The 23,316-nt window shown below is 41.9% G+C and overlaps 1 protein-coding gene across 2 annotated transcripts; it reads left to right on the top strand.

Moving 5' to 3' along the window:
- The first annotated feature begins 2,193 nt into the window (after positions 1-2,193).
- LOC106578766 (N-acylneuraminate cytidylyltransferase) lies at positions 2,194-22,610 on the top strand. Of its 2 annotated transcripts, none has more exons than XM_045712744.1 (8): positions 2,194-2,753; positions 5,984-6,126; positions 7,041-7,196; positions 9,726-9,856; positions 10,235-10,329; positions 10,689-10,860; positions 13,498-13,663; positions 21,341-22,610. In XM_045712744.1, exons 1-8 carry the CDS (start codon positions 2,533-2,535, stop codon positions 21,553-21,555), a joined length of 1,299 nt encoding a protein of 432 aa, XP_045568700.1. In that variant the 5' UTR covers positions 2,194-2,532; the 3' UTR covers positions 21,556-22,610. The 2 variants fall into 2 exon arrangements, with proteins under 2 accessions (XP_045568700.1, XP_045568701.1); XM_045712745.1 differs by lacking the exon at positions 2,194-2,753 and adding an exon at positions 4,838-5,033.
- Positions 22,611-23,316: the final 706 nt, after the last annotated feature.

The raw sequence follows: 23,316 nt of genomic DNA, 5'->3' as shown, positions 1-23,316 counted from the left end.
AATCTATCAACAAGTAGCATACAATTACGAGAATAAATTCAGTAAATCAATGAAGCCAATAGTGGTTTCAGCTATATTGTTATTGAAACGATGTATGCCGTATGAACTTTTAAAACAATAAAAACATATGTCAAATGACTTGAATAGCCTATGGTAAAAGTGTACAAATGTGTATTCGCATCAGTAGCCTAAGTGACTGAAATGCATCAGAAAAGTATTGGAAAGTTCAGGAAAACGTCAGGGAAGCTTATCAGGTAGGCTGTAGGCCTAATGTGTGTGTAGAGAAGATCTGCATTGCTTTAAATTGCGAGACTAATGATCATGAGCACTCACATCAACTTAGCTAACATTTCCAAGCCTAATTATAACCACATATCCAAACGGAGATTCGGTGAAATCTGACATTGATTGATTTATCAAGATGAGTTCCCATGCTTGTCTCAAAGCAGCGAAATGACTGACCCAATCAAAACGGTGCTGGAATTATCAGCTGACCACAGGCTTGACATGTATTATAACCAGTGGTGTAGTGGTATTCTGTTAGGAGCCCTATTAAGCCATCCTTTCTGAATGAATGTTTGTACCACATGAAGCCTATTGGTTAATTAGAATATACATACAATGCATCATCCAAATTGCATGATTGCCTATGCCTACACATACTGTAAGTGGCGAAAGGAACATTTTATATATTTTCAAACCTAAAACACCAATTAGGCCATTAGGCCTTATCATAAATCAGGCCATCATCAGTGTCAATCGTGAATGATAATTCTTCACATTTTACAGGTGAAACGGCCATGCTGCATGCAGCCAACCATTTAATCCCAATCAGTTTCATGGGAATATGCATTTAGAATTTCTTGAATGATGTAAGGGTGGCTAACTGGGCTAACTAATTGAATTTTAGAGCAGATGGAGTTAAACACAACCACAGCATGAGAAGAGAAAAAAACAATTTCAGCACAATCATCCTAGATTGTCATAAGAAATGACATGGTATTTTTTTTATAACAGTAGCCTGACTGTATCATGCTATTACATTCGGTTTGTTATGTAAAATACTAATGAATCATTAAGTGATCTTGCGAGACATAGCACTGCACCAGCACCCCTGATTATAATGGTTGGATGACTTTGGAAGCTTCACCTAATCAAAGCTCTATGAACTAAGTGGTACAAATTATTTTACACCATTGCAGCCAGGTCCTGGTGATGTCCATGGTTCACAGAATTGTCAATTTAAAGATATTTAGCCAATTTATTCATCACAACATTTGGCTAACATTAGATAGTTAATGATTCGGCAGTCTCATCCAGATCATCATGGTATTTGTAGTTCTTTATGATAGCCACATTACCAGCTAGCATTAGCATTTCATTTTTGGGAGGTAAATACAGGCGAATATATTGATCAAAGTCACCTTGTCCTATCGAGATTCACACGGTTATCAAAATGTCATGCCAGGGTAAGCCTACATGAAACACAGCCCTTATTTGAAGTGTTTCTAAAATCCGCTATGGGAAAGATGAATGGGGGGAAAACGATTGGAACCGTTTCCTTGTTTGACCGCTAGGTTTTATGGGTATTATGACTTATACTGTGGTACTCTATTGATACCCTAGTCACTCTCTGGGAGTTTAGTCAGCAACACGTGACAGTGGAGTGCCCTGAGAGAGTTTGTAGGGGTGAGGGAATGGTTTGGGATTCCGCAGCACATCAAAGGCATATCAACAAGGCAGCATGGTGCATCGTCCAGAAACATACATCTCTTTTCCATAAAATTTATGTTCGAATTTTCGAACCAGTTTTCATTGGGAAGGCGGATTAAGCGTTGTTTTTATTTTTATCAAAAAGCAATGACTTTTGCATGTGAAAACACATAATCCGACTCATTCCCCCACGTGCTTTATCTAGCCTAGGTTACGTCACTCTGGTTTTGAGCGGATTTTGCCGCGTTCATATACTAATCGGAACAAGGAAACTCTGACATTTCCGACTTGCTACCTGGTTGTAGTTATACACCTGTCACGTTCAACCGTTTAGCAAGTCGGACATTTTACAGTTTCCTACTTCCGACTGGCACATGAACACGGCATTTGAACCTGGCTCACGCCCGGGAGGCAGCCCGGTTACAAAATGAATGCAATCACGTTTTACCCAAAGTAAACTCCTCCGACCTGGGAAACCCGGGTCAGATGATAGAATCCCCTCATCGAAGCGCGATCATCGTTTTCTTGACATTGTCAGTTAACCCGTTGCCAGAGTAAATTCATTAAATAGTTCAATTGAACTTGTTACTATGGCAACAAAAGGAAGCGTTATTGAAATGACCTCAGAGTAAAGATAGCAGGTCTACGCCTAAGTATTTAGGTCTACGCCTAAATACGTAGCTAGCTAGTTACAGTGAGTTAGAACGCAAGAAGTTGCTAGATACTTCAGACGACTGCTATACATCGCTACCGCAATTAGCTACATTGAGACTACCGCCACGTCTTGACAAGACTCTTGTCTGCCTACTGATCCTTTCAATGGCTGCTGCTAAAAAACGTACTATATCGGGCATCGAAGATGTGAGAGACAGAAAAGCAAAGGTTATCAAAGACAGCGGTGAGAAGAGACACATCGCAGCCCTGATCCTCGCGAGGGGAGGCAGTAAGGGGATCCCCCTGAAGAATATCAAAGTTCTCGCCGGTGTCCCCCTCATTGGATGGGTTCTGAGAGCTGCAGTGGACTCCAAACAGTTTGACAGGTAATTCGGTTAAATCTTTGGTCAAATGTATTTCTTATCTAGCTACGGTATATGGACTTGCTCTGACGCTTTTGTTAATAGTAACGTTAGTTAGTTGCACCAAATGCATGTTACGTTCTTGTTTTGTGTACACTGATATTATTGTGATAGTGATAGTCAACGTTGCATATGATGATGCATCTGTCATAACCAGGGGAGAAAGTACAGTAAGACTTGCCAAACGTCAATACACTTGTTGGTGTTTTCAGGGGCGAAAATCTGATATCCACTTTGGAGGGGACAATTACATGACATTTTCTCAAGAGCAATTCCTGAGGGGGACACCAAAAGTAGTGCTGTAACACATAGCCTACATTGTAATATGGTAAATGTATATTGAGGAACCAAAGAAATAAGGTGTTTGCCGTACTCCTAACTACCGGTACCCAAAACTACACAACTAATCACAACAGCAATACCATTGCCTTTAACAAATCTTAGTTCAGTCACCAGTTTAAGTTGAGAGTGGGGGTATCCATGGCATTTTCCAATTATGTTCCTATTTTACAAGTCAAAAAAATGGAGAACCTTTCATAATGTTGCCAAACAAAGACTCAACAAACTTACCTGAGACTCCCTGTCTCTGCCAGTCTGTCCCTGCATATCTGTCCCCAACTCTGCTGTCTGTGTGCCATCTGTTGCCTGCTCTGCCTAATGACATCATTGTGAAACATTTCCATTAGAATTTCATTTCTTTCTTATGAACATTTTATCAACTAGTCTTTGAGATATTAGGCTACTAGGGTTCTTACTTTGTGTTTTGGTGTACTGAAAAATACTCTGATGTCCGTCTTTTATTTTTCTGCCATTTTTCTACCTGGCTGGCTGGCTGGCTACACACACACACAGTGTGTAGGTTATTTACAGTAGGAGATGGGCTTCTATCATCTTATCTTTTATCATTCTATTTGGGCTTCGATCTAAAAGGTAGCTAGCAAATGTGAAATGGATTAAAATGACAAGAGTTGACAGCTGTATGAGTTCACCATTTACACAACATATGCTGCAACCTTTTGTAATTTTAATAGTTTGTTTCATATTGGCTGGCTTCCAACAATAGCTGAATTTGCAAAGCTAGCGAGCACCAATTCCGTTTCAGTGGTGTTTGCTATAATCTTTGCTACCCGGGTTAAATAAAGGTGAAATTAAATAAATAAATAAATAAAAGTTCCCTTGCGACAATTTAGCTTTTGCAACGAGACCATTAAATATATTTAAGACAATGGTAGAAGAGAGTGTAGTTCTGTTCAGTTTGGACTTCAGTTTATCGCTAACGTTATCGCAGGGACTTTGAAGCACTAACTTACATCATCTGCATGCTGATCTTGGAATAAATTGACGATAGCAAAGATTCCATCTTTGACGAGGCCACATAAATGGAATAGGTACTAGCTAGCTTAATAGTTCATATTTGCGCGCTAGCTCTGCATATTCAGCTAGTGTGTGTGCGCGATTGACTGGATTAACCTCACTTCAGTTACGTTCATTGAGTGCCTTTCAGACAGTAGATACGACCCCTCTGTTACCTTGCCAACTAAGGAACTGGCAGTGGATCAAAACATTGTGAGGCAAAGGGTGGGGGGGTCGCAATCTTTTGAAACTTAAAAACACACTATTAAGTGTCTATAATCAGCACAATTGCTTTCATTGCGTATTATTAATATTATTTAAATTACATAGTTATGTTTCAGTGATATATTGGGGGGGACAAATCATATGGATGGGGGGGTCGTGTCCCCCCCCGGGATTTCCGCCCCTGGGTGTTTTGTGTAACAGATGTCTCTCTTTCCATTCACCACTGTTTGGAGGTTGGAAATATGTTGCGTGTGGATGGGATTGTAAACGATCAGATGCAAACGTCATTGACTGGTTGTGTTTCTGCCACAATAAAAAGTAATACATTTTAAAAGTCAAATGACAAATCTTTATGACTAGGCCCACAGAGATGCTATTGAATTAATTGGGATTCTGGATCCACGGCCGGCACATCTAGAGCGGAAGTCTGACTAGTGCGGCATTTCCCGAGCTAAACTAACCAAGACGCACCCACAACAACACATAACACCTCACATTATTCTGCCCCAAAACAATGATTGCTATTCTATCCCTTTTAATTGAGCTTTTCACTTTCTGAAAAGAGAATATGTTTAAACTCAGGCAGCTTTTAGGGAAGCAATTATGTTGTTGAGTTAAGCAACGGATGAGTTGCCGGCTTCGTCGAGCCTCTGTCTGGATGGAAAGGTAACTTTTGAAACTGCCATGCTTAGATTCATAACGATGTCTAATATTTAATGATTTGCAAACAGTAACCGGTTCGTTGCAAACAAGACACTCTGGTTTGATATTGGAGAAATTTGGTAAGAATACTTATTCCTCTGTCCATTCTTCCCGGAAACTTCTATAGAGACATTAGTGATTTTAATAGTGTAATCAGATTGAAAATATTAGGATATGTTATTGACATTATATAGCCTAGTAACCAGATGTGTTAAAATGAGTTTAATTTGTAGCGTAATCATGAATGGGGCCGCTATTATGTTCTGTTCTACCGACTATTAGCTGAGAAAAAAACTGTCCTTAAGGCCAAACCTATTGCCAACCCCTCCATTACACTATTCTAGTTTAGGGGGAAAGGAGGGGGACGGCAATTTTTTGTCTTGCCTAGGGCAGCAGAACGTCCAGAGACGGTCCTGTTAGGCCCATACATTGTTTTAGTACACGCATGTTCACACATAGGAGGTTCCAAACTGGGAAGAAATTACATCTACTTTAACTCCTGGTCATAACTATATGTAACCGATGTGAAATGGCTAGTTAGTTAGCGGTGGTGCGCGCTAATAGACTTGAAGTAGGGTTTCCCCTTGCATTGCAAGGGCCGCGGCTTTTGTGGCGCGATGGGTAACGATGCTTCGTGGGTGTCAGTTGTTGATGTGTGCAAGGGTCCCTGTTCGAGCCCAGGTTGGGGCGAAGAGAGGGACAGAACCTACACTCTTACATATACATTATTAACTGTTTGTTGTATAAATATGTATACCCATGTCAGATTCTTATTGAGAGAGTTTGTCTGAAAGTTAGTGTACTGTCTGAATGAACCCCCAGGTTTGGGCTTGGCCACACAAGACTGGATTGCACTTATGTAGCCTACTTGTTACAAAGCCTGAGGAATCAACTTATTCCGTTCTTTCTCCCAGTGTGTGGGTATCAACTGACCATGATGACATTGAGAAGGTGGCCAAGGCATGGGGAGCTCAGGTTCACCGCAGGAGCCCAGAGGTGTCCAAAGACTCCTCCAGCTCTCTCGACACCATCCAGGAATTCGTCCGATTAAACCCAGGTAGGGGGTGAACGTCAATTGTATTTCCTTGACTCCTCATGTCCTCATTCCTCCTCTCCTTGCCTCCTTCTCAAAATGCATTAGAGGAGGAGATCTGAGTGGAGGAACCTCAGATCTTCTGCTCCAATGTGCTTTGAGAAGGAGCCAAGGAGGGAGGCGTGAGGAATCAAGCTAGCTTGGCTAAGGCTCTGGGACGGCATGTATCAAGCATCTCAGAGTAGGAATACTGATCTGGGATCAGGTCCCCCCTGTCCATGTAGTCTTATTTGTTGTGATCTATGAGCTAAATCAGCACTCCAACTCCGAGACACTTGAACCATACGACCTCCAGGGCCGCAGAGCATGCTGCTGTTTTTCCTTCCTGCTTTTTAATCAGAACCTGAGAACACCAGTCTGGGAAACCAGGTGTGTGGTCTGACTCACCACTCTCCAGCCAATCAGTGACAGTTATTGTGCCCCCTGCACAGTTGTGCACCCCTGATCTTGCTCACATGATAATGCTCACATGCTGTTTTCTTTTAATTCAATTTCTAATACCATAACCCTAATTCCAACCCCAGGAAAGTGTTGCATATCAATCAGTCAATCACATTTGTTTATAAAGCCCCGTTTTATGTCAGCAGAAGTCACAAAGTGCTTATCCAGAAACCCAGCCTAAAACCCAAAAGAGTAAGCAATGCAGATGTAGAAGCACGTCTGGTATTAACAGAGTTTCAGGTGGTAGATTGTTGATAGAGTGAGAGCGGCTATAGTCAATCCATGAATAGGGGGCTATCCAAATGAAGTGGGACCTACTCCATACATACAGATGTCAACAGTAACCATGTAGATTTATTCATGTCATATCATATGTGGCTACCTGATTAAATAATGGATAAATCAAATATATTTTGTGTTGTGTTGTCCTCCTCCAGAGGTGGATGTGATCTGTCACATCCAGGCCACGTCTCCCTGCCTGCACCCCTTCCACCTGAAGGAGGCCCTGGAGATGATCACCAAGCAGGGCTTCACGTCCGTCTTCTCTGTGGTCCGAGAACACCACTTCCGCTGGCAGGAGGTGAAGAAAGGAGGTACAGGATAGCCATGTGTTATGTTTAGGACCGTACACTTATTATCAGTTAACTGGAGAGGTTCCAACAAACTTATTGTACAGGTCTGTCAGGAGATCTGAAGGGTCAGTCCCTTCACTTGTCCTTTAAACTGCTGCACAAGTTTCCTAAGCATGACTAAGCAGACACAGATACAAGGAATGAGTATCAGGGTGGGAGAGTGAGAGAGGCTATTATCTTGTATCTAGTTCCTCTTCTGCTTGACCCGCACCCTGTGAACAAACCATAAGCACATCACAACTTAATGACACAAAACAACAATTCTCATTGTCAGACAGTTTACAGAACATGCCAGCCTTGAGAAAGAACACAATGTGTACAGCATATAACATTTTCTCTACACTGCCTGAGGAAAAACTGTCCATCACTTTATAAGTAGGGTCAGGAGTTTGTCCTGACCATGTGACCAAAGCCAGGAAAAACTCTAGTGCCGTAGATGTTTTGTGTTTGAAAACACCTACCCATCATATCTTGATGTAAGATGCTAATGCTCAATGATAAAGGATTGTGTTTATAAGAGCGTCTGCTAAATGACTAACATGTACAGTTGAAGTTGGAAGTTTACATACACTTAGGTTGGAGTCATTAAAACTCATTTTTCAACCACTCCACAAATTTCTTGTTAACAAACTATAGTTTTGGCAAGTCGGTTAGGACATCTACTTTGTGCATGACACAAGTAATTTTTCCAACAATTGTTTACAGACAGATTATTTCACTTATAATTCACTGTATCACAATTCCAGTGGGTCAGAAGTTTACATACACTAAGTTGACTGTGCTGTTAAACAGCTTGGAAAATTCCAGAAAATGATGTCATGGCTTTAGAAGCTTCTGATAGGCTAATTGACATAATTTGAGTCAATTGGAGGTGTACCTGCGGATGTATTTCAAGGCCTACCTTCAAACTCAGTGCCTCTTAGCTTGACATCATGGGAATATAAAAAGAAATCAGCCATGACCTCAGAAAAAAAATTCTAGACCTCCACAAGTCTGCTTCATCCTTGGGAGCAATTTCCAAATGCCTGAAGGAACCACGCTCATCTATACAAACAATAGTATGCAAGTATAAACACCATGGGACCACGCAGCTGTCATACCGCTCAGGAAGGAGACGCGTTCTGTCTCCTAGAGATGCATGTACTATGGTGCGAAAAGTGCAAATCAATCCCAGAACAACAGTAAAGGACCTTGTGAAGATGCTGGAGGAAACATGTACAAAAGTATCTATATTCACAGTAAAACGAGTCCTATATCGACATAACCTGAAAGGCCACTCAGCAAGGAAGAAGCCACTGCTCCAAAACCGCCATAAAAAAGCCAGACTATGGTTTGCAACTGCACATGGGGACAAAGATCGTATTTTTTGGAGAAATGTCCTCTGGTCTGATGAAACAAAAATAGAACTGTTTGGCCATATTTTGTGTTTGAAAACACCTACCCATCATATCTTGATGTAAGATGCTAATGCTCAATGATAATCGATTGTGTTTATAAGATCGTCTGCTAAATGACTAACATATACAGTTGAAATACCATAAACCTAAACCCAACCCTAGGAAAGTTATGTTATGTTTGGAGGAAAAAGGGGAGGCTTACAAGCCGAAGAACACCATCCAAACCGTGAAGCACAGGGGTGGCAGCATCATGTTGTGGGGGTGCTTTGCTGCAGGAGGGACTGGTTCACTTCACAAAATAGATGGCATCATGGGGTAGGAAAATTATTTTGATATATTGAAACATCATCTCAAGACATCAGTCAGTAAGTTAAAGCTTGGTTGTAAATGGGTCTTCCAAATGGACAATGACCCCAAGCATACTTCCAAAGTTGTGGCAAAAAGACTTAAGGACAATGAAGTCAAGGTATTGGAGTGGCCATCACAAAGCCCTGACCTCAATCCCATAGAAAATTTGTGGGCAGAACTGAAAAAGCTTGTGCCAGGAGGCCTACAAACCTGACTCAGTTACACCAGCTCTGTCAGGAGGAATGGGCCAAAATTCACACAATTTATTGTGGGAAGCTTGTGGAAGGCTACCCGAAACGTTTGACCCAAGTTAAACAATTTAAAGGCAATGCTACCAGATACTAATTGAGTGTATGTAAACTTCTAACCCACTGGGAATGTGATGAAAGAAATTCTAGCTGAAATAAATCATTCTCTCTACTATTATTCTGACATTTCACATTCTTAAAATAAAGTGATCCTAACTGACCTAAGACAGGGTCTTTTTACTTGGATTAAATGTCAGGAATTGTGAAAAACGGAGTTTAAATGTATTTGGCTAAGGTGTATGTAAACTTCCAACTGTAAATATAGTACCTTTCACAAGCACATTACATGGAAGTAACTCCATCCACCACTAATCACTGTGTATCACAATAGAGAGAAGTGGGGTTTTTAGACAAATTAGTTTTTCTCCTGACCAGGAAGTCGTCTGGTTTCTAGTTATGACCTATAACATTGATTATGTGTTCTCTCTCCTGTTCAGGTAGTGTAGCCACCCAGCCTCTGAACTTAGACCCGTCTAACAGGCCCCGGAGACAGGACTGGGATGGAGAGCTGTGTGAGAACGGATCTTTCTACATTTATACCAGAGCGATGATAGAGAGAGGCCTGCAGGTAACTGGCACTATACCCCATCAGGGCCCATAGTCACAAAGCGTTTCAGGATAGGAGTGCTGGTCTAGGATCAGTTTTCCCTTTTCAATCATTATGAATACGTCTATATGGACAGGGAGGACCTGATCCTAGATCAGCAGCCCTACTCTAAGACGCTTTATGAATACAGGTCCTGATGTGTATGTCTGTTGCTGGTGGTGAACACTATTCCTCTCAGGGGATCAATAACGTTTATTCATTCAGTGGATCTGAGCCTGACTAGAAACAACATACACACTGAGAGATGGACTGATCTGTGATACTACTAGATATTCTATTGTCAACTGGTGTTGTTTTAAATGCTAATAGAAATGCCCTTTGTGTTGTTGTCTTTCTCAGGGGGGGAAGTGGGCTTATTATGAGATGCTGCCAGAGTACAGTGTGGATATTGATGTGGATATCGACTGGCCCGTTGCAGAACAGAGAGTACTGAGGTAGTCTGAAATCATTGACCTAGAATTTCAAGTTCACACTCTGTTCAAGTCATTCACTCTGAACCATCTCTCTCTCTCTCTCTCTCTCTCTCTCTCTCTCTCTCAGAAAGTGTTTATTTGAATGCACTTGAAATATAATTAGATTTTGTGGTAAAGCAACACAATGAACAATGCTGTAACACAGAGGAGTGGTTGTCCAAATGTATTTCCCTGTGTGTGTTGTACCTCTCCAGGTTTGGTTACTTTGGTCTGGACAAGCCTGAGGTGTATTTCCCTGTGTGTGTTGTACCTCTCCAGGTTTGGTTACTTTGGTCTGGACAAGCCTGAGGTGTATTTCCCTGTGTGTTGTTCCTCTCCAGGTTTGGTTACTTTGGTCTGGACAAGCCTGAGGTGGTGCGTCTGCTGCTGTGTAAAGTCTCAGGCTGTCTGACTGACGGCCGCGTCCTCATCTCTGTCTCTGGAGAGGAGATGGTCTCAGTCAACACCAGAGATACTATGGGTATCCGCATGCTGCAGAGAGAGGGAGTGGAGGTACAGATACTGTACATACAGAACAAACACACTGCAGAGAGAGGGAGTGGAGGTACAGATACTGTACATACAGAACAAACACACTGCAGAGAGAGGGGGTGGAGGTACAGATACTGTACATACAGAACAAACACACTGCAGAGAGAGGGAGTGGAGGTACAGATACTGTACATACAGAACAAACACACTGCAGAGAGAGGGAGTGGAGGTACAGATACTGTACATACAGAATGTATAGAACACACACTGCAGAGAGAGGGAGTGGAGGTACAGATACTGTACATACAGAACAAACACACTGCAGAGAGAGGGAGTGGAGGTACAGATACTGTACATACAGAACAAACACACTGCAGAGAGAGGGGTGGAGGTACAGATACTGTACATACAGAACAAACACTGACACACACACACACACACACACACACTCACTCTAGAGAGAGGGAGTAGAGATACAAAGATACTTTTTTACAACGACTGCTACCACAAATGAATGTATTGTCTATGTTGTAATGTCTATGTTGTAATGTCTATGTTGTAATGTCTATGTTGTATTGTCTATGTGGTATTGTCTATGTTGTAATGTCTGTTGTAATAGGAATTTCCAGGTGAACAAAAAGGAGAGCAGTCATTGGTAAAGTCAATCAAAAATCATTCTGGTTCATTAAAGTTGCAACAGGGAGACAGACACCTCCAGTCCATAAGCAGAGAAAATGTATCTTGGGAGACAGACCCTTTCTATCCTAATCAGACAGCACCACATGTTCTGTAAACACCAGCCTCTTGGAGACAGACCCTTTCTATCCTAATCAGACAGCACCACATGTTCTGTAAACACCAGCCTCTTGGAGACAGACCCTTTATATCCTAATCAGACAGCACCACATGTTCTGTAAACACCAGCCTCTTGGAGACAGACCCTTTCTATCCTAATCAGACAGCACCACATGTTCTGTAAACACCAGCCTCTTGGAGACAGACCCTTTCTATCCTAATCAGACAGCACCACATGTTCTGTAAACACCAGCCTCTTGGAGACAGACCCTTTCTATCCTAATCAGACAGCACCACATGTTCTGTAAACACCAGCCTCTTGGAGACAGACCCTTTCTATCCTAATCAGACAGCACCACATGTTCTGTAAACACCAGCCTCTTGGAGACAGACCCTTTCTATCCTAATCAGACAGCACCACATGTTCTGTAAACACCAGCCTCTTGGAGACAGACCCTTTATATCCTAATCAGACAGCACCACATGTTCTGTAAACACCAGCCTCTTGGAGACAGACCCTTTCTATCCTAATCAGACAGCACCACATGTTCTGTAAACACCAGCCTCTTGGAGACAGACCCTTTCTATCCTAATCAGACAGCACCACATGTTCTGTAAACACCAGCCTCTTGGAGACAGACCCTTTCTATCCTAATCAGACAGCACCACATGTTCTGTAAACACCAGCCTCTTGGAGACAGACCCTTTCTATCCTAATCAGACAGCACCACATGTTCTGTAAACACCAGCCTCTTGGAGACAGACCCTTTCTATCCTAATCAGACAGCACCACATGTTCTGTAAACACCAGCCCGGAGGCTTGTGGGAAGACAAAACAAAAGGCGGTGACTTGTCCAGCTGCTACAGAATCAACAGTGTTCACACAATGTCAATATAATACAACAGTGAATAGTCAGTGTGTCCTCAGACCTGGTACATCCAGTCTGGTGTTAATCACTATCAACAGATAAGACAATAATCCATAACATTCACTATCAACCTGCACCTTGAATGTGTCACGATTCCTACCGACGGTGGCGCCCCCTCCTGCTCGGGTGGCGCTCGGCGGTCGTCGTCACCGGCCTATTAGCTACCACCGATTCCCTTTTTGTTTTTCCCTTTTTTTATGTTTTCTCACCTGCCCTGAGTTAGTCATTAAGAGGGCTATTTAGTTCAGCTGGTCCGCTCCCTATTGTGCGGGATTGTCTTTCTGTGTGTCGACTGCGTTTTGTTCGACTGCTTGTCGAGTGTATTTTCCCTGTTGTTGGGAAACCTTTTATTTTGTGCTTGTGGTTTATTAAAATTACCACACAGTGTTCGCTGCTTCCTGCGCTTCTTTCCGCCACACAACAGACAAGCCGTTACAGAATGTTACAAACAGAACACTGGGAATGATTTGTATTACAGAACTCTAAATACTGTATGTTAAACATTGTGTTAATCCCTCTGAACTGAATATGAACTAATATTTCCTCATTACACTCAGTCTGTACAATACATAGAAAACAGCTCCCGTAGAAAACAGAGCTCCCGTAGAAAACAGAGCTCCCGTAGAGAAAACACAGAGCTCCCGTAGAGAAAACACAGAGCTCCCGTAGAGAAAACACAGAGCTCCCGTAGAGAAAACACAGAGCTCCCGGAGAGAAAACACAGAGCTCCCGTAGAGAAAACACAGAGCTCCCGTAGAGAAAACACAGAGCTCCCGTAGAGAAAACACAGAGCTCCCGTAGAGAAAACACAGAGCTCCCGTAGAGAAAACACAGAGCTCCCGTAGAGAAAACTCAGAGCTCACGTAGAGAAAACTCAGAGCTCACGTAGAGAAAACACAGAGTATAAACATTTGTTTTATTCTGTCTCCTCCAGGTGATCTTGATCTCATCCAGTGAGGACCCTGTGACCAAGGCCCTGGCTGACAAGCTGTCCCAGAGGACAGGCTGCGAGGTCAGGCAGCTGGGCAAGGACATCCAGGGTGAGGTCAAAGCCATGATGGACGACAAGGATCTGGACTGGAAGGAGGTCGCCTATATGGGTAAACTCACTGTTCTTTTCAATTAACAATATACAACTACTACTGCTACTACAAATAGTACTACTATTACTAATTCATTTTAGTTTTATACTACAGTTTGTAATATAGTGGAATCTCAAGGTTCTTAACCTTCTATTTTGAGTAATACTTGTGCGTTCATGTCAATCAAAACGTATGAAGGTATTTATTTGGAGCCCTTCTGAGATGGAAATCAAATCAAATGTTATTTTGTCACATGCGCCAAATACAACAGGTGTAACCTTACAGGGAAATTATTACATACAAGCCCTTAACCAACTATGCAGTTATAATATAAGAAATTAAAGTAACAAATAATTAAAGAACAGCAGTAAAATAACAATAGCGAGGCTATATAGAGGGGTACCGGTACAGGGGCACCGGTTAGTCGAGGTAATTGAGGTAATATGTACATGTAGGTAGAGTTATTAAAGTGACTATGCATAGATAATATCAGAGTAGCAGCGGCGTAAAAGAGGGGGGAGAGGGCAATGCACATAGTCTGGGTAGACATTTGATTAGATGTTCAGGAGTCTTATGGCTTGGGGGTAGAAGCTGTTTAGAAGCCTCTTGGACCTTAACTTGACGCTCCGGTCCTGCTTGCCGTGCAGTAGCAGAGAGAACAGTCTATGACTAGGCTGGCTGGAGTCTTTGACAATATTTAGGGCCTTCCTCTGACACCACCTGGTATATTGGGGCGGCAGGTAGCCTAGTGGTTAGAGCGTTGGACTTGTAATCGAATCCCCGAGCTGACAAGGTAAAAATCTGTCGTTCTGCCCCTGAACAAGGCAGTTAACCCAATGTTCCTAGGCTGTCATTGAAAATAAGAATTTGTTCTTAACTGACTTGCCTAGTTAAATAAAGGTAAAATAAAATAAAAAATAGAGGTCCTGGATGGCAGGAAGCTTAGCCCCAGTGATGTACTGGGCCGTACGCACTACCCTCTGTAGTGCCTTGCGGTTGGAGGCGGTCAGTTGCCATACCAGGCAGTGATGCTCTTGATGGTGCAGCTGTAAAACCTTTTGAGGATCTGAGGACCCATGCCAAATCTTTTCAGTCTCCTGAGGGGGAATAGGTTTTGTTGTGCCCTCTTCACGACTGTCTTGGTGTGCTTGGACCATGTTAGTTTGTTGGTGATGTGAACGCCAAGGAACTTGAAGCTCTCAACCTGCTCCACTACAGCCCGTTGATGAGAATGGGGGCATGCTCGGTCCTCCTTTTGCTGTAGTCCACAATCATCTCCTTTGTTTTGATCACGTTGAGGGAGAGGTTGTTGTCCTGGCACCACACGGCCAGGTCCCTAAACTCCTCCCTATAGGCTGTCTCATCGTTGTCGGTGATCAGGCCTACCACTGTTGTGTCATCGGCAAACTTAATGATGGTGTTGGAGTCGTGCCTGGCCGTGCAGTCATAAGTAAATAGGGGAGTACAGGAGGGGACTGGGCACTTACCCCTGAGGGGCCCCCGTGTTGAGGATCAGCGTGGCGGATGTGTTGCTACCTACTCTTACCACATGGGGGCAGCCCGTCAGGAAGTCCAGGATCCAGTTGCAGAGGGAGGTGTTTAGTCCCGGGTCCTTAGCTTAGTGATAAGCTTTGAGGGTACTATGGTGTTGAACGCTGAGCTGTAGTCAATGAATAGCATTCTCACATAGGTGTTCCTTTTGCCCAGGTGGCAAAGGGCAGAGTGGAGTGCAATAGAGATTGCATCATGTGTGCATCTGTTGGGGTGGTATGCAAATTGGAGTGGGTCTAGGGTTTCTGGGATAATGGTGTTGATGTGAGCCATGACCAGCCTTTCAAAGCACTTCATGGCTACAGACGTGAGTGCTACGGGTCGGTAGTCATTTAGGCAGGTTACCTTAGTGTTCTTGGGCACAGGGACTATGGTGGTCTGCTAGAAATATGTTTGTATTACAGACTCAGACAGGGAGAGGTTGAAAATGTCAGGTATAATAGGCTAGATATCTCTCAGGAATGTGACCATAGCAGCGGTGTTTGATAACCACGTATCAATGAAACTATCAGACAGTAAATGTCAACAGTGAAGTTTGAACCAGAACCTGATTGTGATTGTCAAGGTGACCATACTATGCCTTGTTATGGAACAGTATCTCCTCATTCCCTGTTTCCCACCTCCTTATCTTTCTCCTCTCACCCCTCCATTTCTCTCCTCTCACCCCTCCATTTCTCTCCTCTCACCCCTCCATTTCTCTCCTCTCACCCCTCCATTTCTCTCCTCTCACCCCTCCATTTCTCTCCTCTCACTCCTCACATTTCTCTCCTCTCACCCCTCCATTTCTCTCCTCTCACTCCCACATTTCTCTCCTCTCACCCCTCCATTTCTCTCCTCTCACCCCTCCATTTCTCTCCTCTCACCCCTCCATTTCTCTCCTCTCACCCTTCCATTTCTCTCCTCTCACTCCCACATTTCTCTCCTCTCACCCCTCCATTTCTCTCCTCTCACTCCCACATTTCTCTCCTCTCACCCCTCCATTTCTCTCCTCTCACCCCTCCATTTCTCTCCTCTCACCCCTCCATTTCTCTCCTCTCACCCCTCCATTTCTCTCCTCTCACCCCCACATTTCTCTCCTCTCACCCCTCCATTTCTCTCCTCTCACTCCCACATTTCTCTCCCTCTCACCCCTCCATTTCTCTCCTCTCACCCCTCCATTTCTCTCCTCTCACTCCCACATTTCTCTCCTCTCACCCCTCCATTTCTCTCCTCTCACTCCCACATTTCTCTCCTCTCACCCCTACATTTCTCTCCTCTCACCCCTCCATTTCTCTCCTCTCACTCCCACATTTCTCTCCTCTCACTCCCACATTTCTCTCCTCTCACCCCTCCATTTCTCTCCTCTCACCCCTCCTTATCTCTCCTCTCACCCCTCCTTATCTCTCTTTTTTTATTTTTTATTAATTGTGTCACAAGGGCAATACAATCATAAAAATAACATTACACTTTTTCCCCTTTATTATTTACACACCATTCCACCCATTCGGTGTCGGTGTGATCGTTCCCTTTCTTTGGCAGTAGAGAGATTAGTATGCTCATGAAAAAAAACCTTGTCGATGGCCGAATGAATTTACTCCAATAATACCGGCCCTAAAATGCCCCAAAAATGTAGTAACAGCTCAGGTGGAATGCCCAGATCCACAGATTGCTTCTCCTCTGATACAGGCAAATCAAGATTATCTAAAAACTGCATTTGTCTGGTTCAAACTGGATAGAAGATGTATATAACTCCTGGTAAAAAGACTGAAATGTTGCATTAATTTCCTGTGGATCAGAAAGTAAGCCTTTAACTGGGGATTAAATAGATTCTATAGAAGTACAAGATTCACGTTGTTTCAATTTTAAGGCTAGAAGCCTGCTTGGTTTGCTCCCATTAAAATGATAGTTCTGCCTCACTCTATGCATGATGAACTCAGCTCTCCTCCTTAATAAATCATTCAGTTCCAGTTTAACCACCCTCAAATCCTTTCTGACATTATTTGAGTAATTCCTTTTCAGGTTTTGTTGAAGTGATTTAGATTTTTTTCTCCAATAACTTGATTCTGTGATTCCTAGCTTTATTGAGGTGAGATACAAAAGAAGATAAGTCTGTGATTAACCCTTTAGTAGCCATCCATGTAAACCTTGGGTCCTCTACAGAGTCCTTGTTTTTTGCTAAGAATGTAAATAGAAATTTAGCCATGAACAATTGGATGTGTAGAAGGGTCGTATCAAAACGCCAACGTTTTGTTTTATTTACCTTAAAGCTCACATCCACTTGGGTAACCAGGGGATTATGATCTGAAAGCGTCGCAGGCAATATTTGTATTGGAGTGACGTACATACTAAAAATGTGCGTGAGAATAGAAAACAATCAATTCAAGAGTATGATTTGTGATCTGCAGAAAAACAGGTATAATCTTTGATGCCCGGATTCTGAACTCACCACATAGAACTCACCAAATAGCTCCTCTATTAGTAAGGAGAGACAGGGAGAAACTGTCTGATTAAATAGAGTATCTATTAGTAAGGAGAGACAGGGGGAAACTGTCTGATTAAATAGAGTATCTATTAGTAAGGAGAGACAGGGAGAAACTGTCTGATTAAATAGAGTATCTATTAGTAAGGAGAGACAGGGAGAAACTGTCTGATTAAATAGAGTATCTATTAGTAAGGAGAGACAGGGAGAAACTGTCTGATTAAATAGAGTATCTATTAGTAAGGAGAGACAGGGAGAAACTGTCTGATTAAATAGAGTATCTATTAGTAAGGAGAGACAGGGAGAAACTGTCTGATTAAATAGAGTATCTATTAGTAAGGAGAGACAGGGAGAAACTGTCTGATTAAATAGAGTATCTATTAGTAAGGAGAGACAGGGAGAAACTGTCTGATTAAATAGAGTATCTATTAGTAAGGAGAGACAGGGAGAAACTGTCTGATTAAATAGAGTATCTATTAGTAAGGAGAGACAGGGAGAAACTGTCTGATTAAATAGAGTATCTATTAGTAAGGAGAGACAGGGAGAAACTGTCTGATTAAATAGAGTATCTATTAGTAAGGAGAGACAGGGAGAAACTGTCTGATTAAATAGAGTATCTATTAGTAAGGAGAGACAGGGGGAAACTGTCTGATTAAATAGAGTATCTATTAGTAAGGAGAGACAGGGAGAAACTGTCTGATTAAATAGAGTATCTATTAGTAAGGAGAGACAGGGGGAAACTGTCTGATTAAATAGAGTATCTATTAGTAAGGAGAGACAGGGAGAAACTGTCTGATTAAATAGAGTATCTATTAGTAAGGAGAGACAGGGAGAAACTGTCTGATTAAATAGAGTATCTATTAGTAAGGAGAGACAGGGAGAAACTGTCTGATTAAATAGAGTATCTATTAGTAAGGAGAGACAGGGAGAAACTGTCTGATTAAATAGAGTATCTATTAGTAAGGAGAGACAGGGAGAAACTGTCTGATTAAATAGAGTATCTATTAGTAAGGAGAGACAGGGAGAAACTGTCTGATTAAATAGAGTATCTATTAGTAAGGAGAGACAGGGAGAAACTGTCTGATTAAATAGAGTATCTATTAGTAAGGAGAGACAGGGAGAAACTGTCTGATTAAATAGAGTATCTATTAGTAAGGAGAGACAGGGAGAAACTGTCTGATTAAATAGAGTATCTATTAGTAAGGAGAGACAGGGAGAAACTGTCTGATTAAATAGAGTATCTATTAGTAAGGAGAGACAGGGAGAAACTGTCTGATTAAATAGAGTATCTATTAGTAAGGAGAGACAGGGAGAAACTGTCTGATTAAATAGAGTATCTATTAGTAAGGAGAGACAGGGAGAAACTGTCTGATTAAATAGAGTATCTATTAGTAAGGAGAGACAGGGAGAAACTGTCTGATTAAATAGAGTATCTATTAGTAAGGAGAGACAGGGGGAAACTGTCTGATTAAATAGAGTATCTATTAGTAAGGAGAGACAGGGAGAAACTGTCTGATTAAATAGAGTATCTATTAGTAAGGAGAGACAGGGAGAAACTGTCTGATTAAATAGAGTATCTATTAGTAAGGAGAGACAGGGAGAAACTGTCTGATTAAATAGAGTATCTATTAGTAAGGAGAGACAGGGAGAAACTGTCTGATTAAATAGAGTATCTATTAGTAAGGAGAGACAGGGAGAAACTGTCTGATTAAATAGAGTATCTATTAGTAAGGAGAGACAGGGAGAAACTGTCTGATTAAATAGAGTATCTATTAGTAAGGAGAGACAGGGAGAAACTGTCTGATTAAATAGAGTATCTATTAGTAAGGAGAGACAGGGAGAAACTGTCTGATTAAATAGAGTATCTATTAGTAAGGAGAGACAGGGAGAAACTGTCTGATTAAATAGAGTATCTATTAGTAAGGAGAGACAGGGGGAAACTGTCTGATTAAATAGAGTATCTATTAGTAAGGAGAGACAGGGAGAAACTGTCTGATTAAATAGAGTATCTATTAGTAAGGAGAGACAGGGGGAAACTGTCTGATTAAATAGAGTATCTATTAGTAAGGAGAGACAGGGAGAAACTGTCTGATTAAATAGAGTATCTATTAGTAAGGAGAGACAGGGAGAAACTGTCTGATTAAATAGAGTATCTATTAGTAAGGAGAGACAGGGGGAAACTGTCTGATTAAATAGAGTATCTATTAGTAAGGAGAGACGGGGAGAAACTATTTTGTATATTTTATTCAGAGTCCAGTTTTGGTTAAGTGATCATTTGTAAAGTGGCTCTCTATTTCCCCTCTGCGTGTATACTAGACTACCACTGTAGAAAACTACTGACATTGTAGCCTTCCTGCTAGTTGTGAGCATGTTTAACGCAGGGTTGTGGGTTCGATTCACGGGGGGAAAATTATTGAAATATCATTCACTACTGTAAGTCGCTCTGGATAACAGTCTGCTAATGACTAAATTCGGAGTTAATTTGCATGCCACCGCCAGTTACTGAATATTTATGGGTAAGGTGAGAAAGTAGGTGCCAGCAGTCAAATCCTGGAGAATTTGGGATTCAATTTCAATTGAGTAACATTTCTCTGATTTCCCAAAGCCCAAAATGGGAAACTATTCATGAAATATATATTTATATTATTTCCTTAAATCATCCCGTATTTTTCCTTGATTTTTTTTCATGTTATGTTGATGCAACATACTAATCAAATCGAACTTTTTTTCACATGCACCGAATTCAAGTGTAGACCTTACCGTGAAATGCTTACTTACGAGCCCTTAACCAACAATGCAGTTCAAGGAGTTAAGAAAATATTTACCAAATAAACTAAAGTTAAAAATAATAAAAATTTACAAAATAAAATAACATTAATGAGGCTATATACAGGGGGTACAGGAGTCAATGTGCGGGGGTACAGGTTAGTGGAGGTAATTTGTACATGTACATGTAGGTGGGGGTAAAGTGACTATGCATAGATAATAAACAGCGAGTTGCAGCAGTGTACAAAACAAATGGGGGGGTGTCAATGTAAATAATGTGGTAGCCATTTGATTAATTGTTGAGCAGTCTTATGGCTTGGGGTAGAAGCTGTTAAGGAGCCTTTTGGTCCTAGATTTGGCGCTCCGGTACCGCTTGCCATGCGGTAGCAGAGAGAACACTCTATGACTTGGGTAACTGGTCATTGACAATTTTTTGGCCTTTCCTCTTTCCTTTAGTATATAGGTCCTGGATGGCAGGAAGCTTGGCCCCAGTGATGTACTGGGCCGTACGCACTACCCTCTGTAGCACTTTACGTTCAGATGCAGAGCAGTTCCCATACCAGGTGGTGATGCAACCGGTCACGATGCTCTCGATGGTGCAGCTGTAGAACGTTTTGAGGATCTGGGGACCCATGCCAAATCTTTTCATTCTGCTGAGGGGGAAAAGGTGTTGTCGTGCCCTCTTTACGACTGTCATGGTGTGTTTGGACCATGATAGTTTGTTGGTGATATGGACACCAAGGAACTTGAAACTCTCGACCCGCTCCACTACAGCCCCGTCAATGTTAATGGTGGCCTGTTCGGCCCGCCTTTTCCTGTAGTCCACGATCAGCTCATTCTTAGAATACTTCCATAACCACCTTCTAAATTAAAACTAATCTCACACCTCCATTTCATCCCTCCATCTCTCCCTCCTACAGGTAATGATGCTCCAGATGTTGACTGTCTGAACCTGGCTGGGCTGAGTGCAGTACCCCGGGACGCCCCAGTGGTGGCGATCAACGCTGCTAAATACTCCTGCCACAGTGCTGCAGGCCTGGGGGCTGTGAGGGAGTTTTCTGAACACATCCTGCTGCTCAAGAAGAAGGCCAAGTCTCAGATGGAACAGGACCGCATCCACAGAAATACATTCTAAATGCTAGAATGTTCTAAAGTCACAGAGATCCATTCTAAACTCTAGAATGTGTTCTAAAGTCACAGAGATCCATTCTAAACTCTAGAATGTGTTCTAAAGTCACAGAGATCCATTCTAAACTCTAGAATGTGTTCTAAAGTCACAGAAATACATTCTAAACTCTAGAGTAGGGATGGGCATTGGAAATAATATCATGACATTTTTTCGGATATCCGGATAGTTTTAAACGTGGACATTTGTTTGCTGCGCAGCCTGCATGACTCGGGAGATACTGTGGGGACAAGGACCAGGGGTGTGTGACAAAGGAGGGAGAGAAAAAGTAGCCACTGACTCGCGCTAGTTAGACACCTGTAAATGCTATAGGTTATCTATCATCCAATATGGCAGTGCATGTCTTTACTGCATCAAATCAATGCCAAGATGCTAGCTAAGTCCTCATTTAGTTTACTTAATTCTGTCATTTTAATTAAACTTTTAATTCATTGATTAGAGATCTCCCACTTCACGCTGCTACACAAGAAGCCTCTGACTGTAGTGTCAACAACAGCAAGCTCAGTGAAACCTGTGTAGGCTAATGCCGTATGTCATTTTTTTAAACTATATTCACATTTGTGACGTTGTTTTATTAAATTAAGAATTCCAAATATCATGAGTGTAGAAATGTCCCATAGATCATTTTATTCAATTAAGATGAAGCCTTGTCATTGTTAAAATAGGCCTGTGATTTATTTGTATTAAGTGTTCGAATAACTGCCCATTGCTAGTTTTTTCAGGTTGTCAGATCAAGGTAGTTTGGGTTTTATCGCTACAGGTTGTGTTGACAAAAATCTATGTCTTTACTTTAAATGAAGTAGAATACAGGAGGCCTTTAATTTACTTGAGATTGATTGTTTTTCTCTCCACTTTTTAATGTTCTGTTTTAATTTTTGGGGGAAAGTATTAGTACATTGACTTGGAGTTGCACTGAGATTCTTGTTGGTTTGGGTGTTTACTTTTGTATTATGCCTGCAATTTGTTTGTAAAATTATATATGATCATAAACGTAAGAAACACTTTCTTATTCCCCTGCTTTAATCTGAACTATTCTAGAAATGACTTTAGCCTTACACCTTCAAGATTGTGGTATGGAGTTATAGCTGATGGGGGGGTTCACATACATCTTGCCACCAGATGGCAGTCTAGCGCCTCATCAAACCTCAGTTGGAGGAAAGAACGAGATGACAACATTAACCTCGTACAACCATCAAGAAGTCTCACATGCATTCCTGTTCAGGCGTTCACTCCAGTTGTAGCAAGCAACCAAATACTGGTAAAACAACACACGTGATCATACAGTATAAGATATCTTCATTTATAGCATTGTGTGGCGATTTCCATCTATCCATGTTGCAGAGATCAGGACAGCCAGCAAACGTGTGGCGAGCTGGCATTTGTCCCAGAACTATTGATTTGGTTACATACGTTAGTGAGAAAAGTGACAAGGCTACTCAGTGCTTGGAGAGGAAACATCCAAGTGGATGAGAGGGCATATGAAACATGGCTTCAGTTCATCAGAAGAGTTGACACTGGTGGTGGAGTGGTCATCCCCTCTTAATCAGGGAACAGGAGGGGACTTGGCTGTAAATACAAATAGCAGATACATTCCATTACAGCAGCTCCATCATAGGTGTGGGAAACAAGTTTCACCATGAAGTTAAACTTAAACATCTCAGAATTCACAACGTGAAACACGGGCTGCGCGTCTCGCCCACATGACTCATC

Source organism: Salmo salar, unplaced genomic scaffold (genome assembly GCF_905237065.1).
Source record: "Salmo salar unplaced genomic scaffold, Ssal_v3.1, whole genome shotgun sequence".
Lineage (NCBI taxonomy): Eukaryota > Metazoa > Chordata > Actinopteri > Salmoniformes > Salmonidae > Salmo > Salmo salar.
This window is presented reverse-complemented; position numbering and strand designations above follow the sequence as displayed.

Coding starts and splice junctions, on each gene's coding strand:
- LOC106578766 (XM_045712744.1), top strand. CDS start 2,533: ATGGCTGCTGCTAAAAAACGTACTATATCGGGCATCGAAGATGTGAGA. Junction 6,127..7,040: donor ATTCGTCCGATTAAACCCAG/GTAGGGGGTGAA, acceptor GTCCTCCTCCAG/AGGTGGATGTGATCTGTCAC. Junction 9,857..10,234: donor TGATAGAGAGAGGCCTGCAG/GTAACTGGCACT, acceptor TGTCTTTCTCAG/GGGGGGAAGTGGGCTTATTA.